Here is a 5,621-nt window from a genome sequence, read left to right as displayed (position 1 = left end):
GGACTGGATGATCTTGTAGGTCATTTCCAACCTTGTGATTCTATGATTCTATGATTGTGAGGAGATCAACTAACCCTTTGAAAGTGGACAACATACAACTGTGCTTGGAAGTCACACCTTTCCTAAGTTCAATCTGTTGCAGTAGGTGAGAGCAAACAACTGTACAAATGAACTCTTAGAACAACTGGTCAGTCACCGTCCACAGCTTTTTAGAGTCACAGCTGGAAAAGTGTAAATGTGTTATATTTTCATAAAAACAGTTCAGTTAATGCAATATCCTTTAAATTCTCATTTGAGCTTTTCCTTCCTGCTCAGTGGAGGTTTGTTTCTCCTTCTTTGGTTAGCCACGTACAGCAAAGCAGCAAGTCTCTGCCCTTGTGATTTTCTGACACCCCTCAGGAGCACAGTAATCTGTCCTGCTGGCCAAAGCATAGGGTGCTCTCAGGGCTCTATACCCATTCAGACTTTTTCAATCTCAAGCAACTAGTACTGCTATAATTTGATTGCGCATCAGGATTTTTTAGCTCAGCTGAAGGGCAGTATCCTAAAAGCTTGCTCTGAACTACAGAGGAAGAACCTCCAAGGTGAGACTTGATCTGAGGTCTCAAAGTCATGGCAGTATCTTTAATGAAGCTTTGCTGGAGCCCAGGTCTCACTTGCTGGCATGCAGTTCCTTGCTGGTCACCAGCACACAGGTGTTCTTCAATGCTATCCTGCTTAACAGCAAGATCTCCTGACACACAGGGCTTATGGCTGTTGCTGTTAAGGTTAGTGCTGGCAGCTTGCTGAGAGACCTCTTCAGGATGAAGAGCAGCCTCCTCTTCCTCTTCAGAGAGAAGTGAGCCGGAGCCGTCGCTGGTCTGGCTGCCATTCAGTGCTTGGCAGTCTTGATTTTGGGGAGAGGAAGAACTACCAGACTGTGCTGGGGGAATATTTAAAAGGCCCTCATTCTCTCTGTGGGAGTTGGCCAGCTGCTTGTTCCTCTGGCTTCTTGCTGTCATTTGCCGAAGAGCATAGACAAGGTCAGCAAGGCTGAGCAGAAAGGACAGACTGGTGACACTCCAAATGAAAACCATCATGATGGATTTCTCGGTGGGCCGGGAGATGTAGCAATCAACTGTGCTTGTACAAGGTGAATGGTAGCAGGAAAAGCGCTCGGGAACAAAAAATCCAAAGAGGAAATACTGTGCAGCTGCAAAAGCAGCCTCAATCAGTGTCCTAAAAAAAAGATGAACAGCGTATGCCCCAGAAAAATTGAGGACACCTAGGTTGTCCACATCACAATCCAATCTATTGACAAGATCACTCCTACAGCGTTCCTTCAGGTCTTTGGGGTTTGATAAACCCTTATTCCCTCTGCACCCGTGCACCAAACAGTGCTTTCTTACAATGTACATTGCTACCTTGTGCAGAACATAAACGCTGAATGCAGTGTAAGGTAGCAAGATAGACACAGTCTGTATGAACCAGAACCTGAAGTGAGATATGGGAGAGAACAAGTCATAGCAAACATTGGAGCATCCAGGCTGCAGAGTGTTGCAGACGAAGCGCTCCTGTTCATCCTGATAGAGCGGATAGCCTGCTAACACCACCACTGCCATTCGCAGCAGAACTACCAGCATTAGCCAGATCTTTCCTAGAAGAGAACAAAAGAAAAAGAGTAGAGCACTAGAAGGAGAGAAGGTAGATGAAGGCTCTCTGTATACAATGCATTTGAAAGGATACCTCTGAAGTTGGTTTCCTCTTTGAAAAGCACCTCCTTGGCTCTGTTTTGGCTGGGACTGAAACTTGTGTGAATGTGTTAGCCAGCATATTCCATAACTTTCATCTAGACTTGACAGTGTAGGAGTCTGACATATAGTAAGCCACGCAAACTGAAAATGCTGCCTAACAGTAACACTCTGAACATGCCCAAATCTGGTAAAAAAAGAATTGTGTGAGAATTCCCATTTTGCTTGGTTTCATACTTCTGCACCTGGATTTTTGTACTGTATTGATGTTGATCAGCTAATATGGCATGAAACTCCTGTAGATCCCAAAAATTGTTGAGCGATGTAGCATTTGTTCTTTATCTTGGCCATGAAATCATATGTAAAGCTTACTGCAGTGTCTAGACTGGTATTTACTCATGAGCTAGCTAACAGGTGCTACCAGGAAGCTTATTCAAAATGTACTACAAATGTGCATTTGTGTGTTCACACAAGAACCCCATCATTTCTCTGTATTACTTCTCTGGTTGCCTTGTCTTGAGCATACCTCCCCATCATCCTGCACCTTGGCATGCTGTCTCTCTCCATTCAGACCAAAAGCTCCCTCCTGTATTAACACCAAGTAAAGCCTTACAGGTCTGGCATTTCCATACACTTTTATTTGTCTTTTACTGAATTGTTTCAAACAGTTGTTTTAATCAGGGAGAGATCAAAACTTAACCTTATTCCATCACGCCAGCAATACTGAAAAATCAGGATCTGTAACCCTGCGTGTCACATATTGAGAATGAGACTTTGTTGTTCATGAGAGTTTCTTGAAGGAGTTTTGGATGGGGTAGGTTTTTCATAAAGGTTTTTTGGTAAAGTTACAGAAATCGCTGTATGGATGGCAAAGCTATTTTTAACACAGGAGTCCTTTTCCTGAGCTGGGTTGAGAAGTCTGAAAACAATCTGTTATACGGTCAAAACACAAAAATGCACAGAAAAATTCAACATTTGAAGTAAAGTTTAGCACTTGAATTTCTCAAGTTTCCTTTTGAGTACTGTCACTGCTTCTGTATGCAGTTTTGAAAAATTCTTTTAATTTACCAATCCTCTGCTTTAGTTTCATGTATTTTTAAAACACGTCAAAAAGTAAAAAAGAAAGAAAAGAAAAAGAAAAAAAAAATTAGGAACAACAAAAACCACACAAACACACAAAACAAACAGAAAAGAGCAATGAGTTTAATTATGTACTTGAAGGAATTGATTGTTCAAATCAAAAGAAAAAGCTAAGAAGTAGATGCACAAATGGCAACTCTACCACTACGTGGAAGCCGTGCCGTGTGCGGTTAACAGTTGAGAAATGCACTGGATACCTTAAATCACAAATAGTGATTGTACATCTCACATGCACAAAATTTGTGAAACAGCACCAGTGCATATCCTGAAAGTATTTTAGAAGATCAGATCCCCAAACTCTTTTTTTTCTATGAAATACACAGTTTTTTACAAGTATTGTCTTGAACAACATTTTTTGCCATTTCCGATGGAACAATTTCTCTGTAGTTGGTAAAAATCTTAATTGTCCACATTTTTCTGTAGTATTATTTAATATCTATTATCACATGGAACATACAACTTGAATGCCCCATTTAAACCCTCAGTGGCTAATGGACAGATTACGGGATTGGGTCAGTAAAACTGCACTCACAGAAGCCTGCTGCTCCAGGCAAAATAATGTACTATCTAAATAAATGGAGGCCTTCCCATTTCATCTTTAATCACTTGAAACTTAGCAGTGGTTTTGCTGTATTTTCAGCTCCTTGTATTTTGTTGTGCAGGCTGTGCTGTTGCCCTGTTTTTGGCAGTGTTGGCCAATAAAAACCACCAGCTGTAAAGAAGCATCATCTTTAGAAAGCGATGCCTCATACTGAGGTTGCATTTTTTCCCTGTGAGGACCTCAGAGTGTTTGAAGCACATTTGTTAATTAAGATCAAGATACTACATGCCATTTCCCTATCCATTTTTAATTAGAACATGTACAATAGGGAGTGCTGTTTAAAAAAAAAAATCAATGGCTCCTTAGGAAGCAGTTCAGTATGACATTCATTTTAGAGAGAACCCTCCAGCTATCACCTTCCCCAATGGCTCAGTCCTCATTGCCCCTGCAGCACACAGCACAAGCTGCAGCCCCTGCCCGTGGTGGGAGTGAAGGTGGGACTGAAGAGGTTTTTTCTGACTCACACTTCACTCCAAGCAGCCTGTGGAAGAGGGAGGATGTCTTATTTAAATAAGAAGAAAAGAATCACTCACCCCCCTGTTTGCTGCCAAAAAACAGACTGTACTTGTTTGTTTTCTGTTTATTTTTAATGCATGTGAACTTTACTCATTTATAAAAATGAAGAAGAATAAGCATAATATGGTAATTAACCACAGGCAAATGTCTTCCTGTAAAAGAGAAGCTTTTTGCCTTCTTAATGAAGAATTATTTTTGAGTGTTTTCACAACAATCCATACAACATTCCCTACAGCTGATGTGAAGTTTGGGCATCAAAAGCCAAATTTGAAAAGTGTGCCAGAATTCTTTCCTAAAGCTCAGAAAATGTCCATCAGAGAGGAAGTAGGAGTCAATTTAAAAAAAAAAGAAACACATTGACCACTTTTACATCACATATGCAAATAATAATTTCTTGTTCAAAGGTCACAAAAGCATAACTAGAAATCAAAGTGGAAGACCAATGTCAATGCTCAGTTGTCCAATCTAGTGGACATTTACTTAGCTTCAGGCTCGGAGCAGCAAAAGAAAGAGCAGAGTGGTTTTAAAGTACTCACCTATAATTGTCACATTATAATTGAGAGTGACAACCAAAAATCCCAGCGAGTCCCAGTGTTCCATGTTGGATCAGATTCACAGCTCCTGATGGCTCAGCTGGTTTGGCATTTCCCAAGTAGGTCAAACTTAGAGAATAAAGAAAGAAGAAATAAATTTGATAAGCATCAAAGATAAAAGCAAGAAATGAAGCCCAAACAGTGTTACTGGTGCTGGATTGCTTTGATGATTTGAACAAGGCTGATAGTTCTGATTATGGGAACAAATCTTCCCAGGGGTTTAAATCTGCCTTGGAAAAGCTTTGGCTGTTCAGATCCCACTGCACTTACCTCTTTCGTGGATCCTCTGTCCAGACAACTGCAAGCAGACGAACAACAACAGGAGGGATCTTTCCCATTGTAGACTATTCTTAACCTCCTGGGGCATACCAGCCTCCTGGCATTGCTGAGATGTTTCAGTGGTGAAAGGCAGGGACTGGGGAAAGGGAAGAAAAACATGGACCAGGAATTAAATGAGGCCTCTTTCCCCAGAGAAATACAGATGGAGAAAGGGACAGAAAAGGGTGGCAAAAGAACGAGCACCGCTGTATTTGAAAGCAACTTTCTGTTTAGCAGCTGCTCAACAGAAGCTGTTCCATTGCAATTCCTCAAAGCAACTTTACTTCTAAAACGCAGCCTCCCTGACAGTACATCATGGCCTTGTCAATCACTGCCATGCCAAAAATTCTCCTGCAGGCTGAGGCTCCCAGCAGGAGTGACAAGAAATGGAGGAAGCCTTTACTAAACACAGGGTAGGAGCTGCTTTGTATCAGTTCTTTCTCCCACAGACACTTGGTTACTGGGGCATCACTCAGCAATGGCAGGGCTGGTGGCTCCAAAATGAATGCCTGGCAATGGCTGAAGTCATGCAGGATGCCCCATGGGTGCTTCCAGAAAACTGCAGGTGGAAGAACACACAAGCCCCTTTTTCCTCACTACCACACCCCACCGTCCTGAGAACATAACCTACTACTGCTTTCCACCTAGTGCTCAGAACCCTATGGGGTGTTTTCTGTCATTCTGTCCTTTCTAATCTGTGTTGTAATAGAGATAAACATAATA

The 5,621-nt window shown here is 41.7% G+C and overlaps 1 protein-coding gene across 1 annotated transcript; it reads right to left on the bottom strand.

Annotated features, from left to right (window-relative positions):
- Positions 1 to 449: 449 nt before the first annotated feature.
- On the bottom strand, positions 450 to 4,587 carry GJD4 (gap junction protein delta 4; the record flags this gene model as incomplete). Its single annotated transcript, XM_079538582.1, has 2 exons — positions 450 to 1,636; positions 4,524 to 4,587. The coding sequence occupies 2 exons, from the start codon at positions 4,585 to 4,587 to the stop codon at positions 450 to 452; spliced, it is 1,251 nt and encodes a 416-aa protein (XP_079394708.1).
- Between the last annotated feature and the right edge of the window lie 1,034 nt (positions 4,588 to 5,621).

This window comes from Tetrao urogallus, assembly GCF_951394365.1.
Source record: "Tetrao urogallus genome assembly, chromosome: 7".
NCBI classification, from domain to species: Eukaryota; Metazoa; Chordata; class Aves; order Galliformes; family Phasianidae; genus Tetrao; species Tetrao urogallus.
The sequence above is the reverse complement of the archived record's forward strand: the minus strand, read 5'-3'. Positions and strand labels throughout refer to the sequence as shown.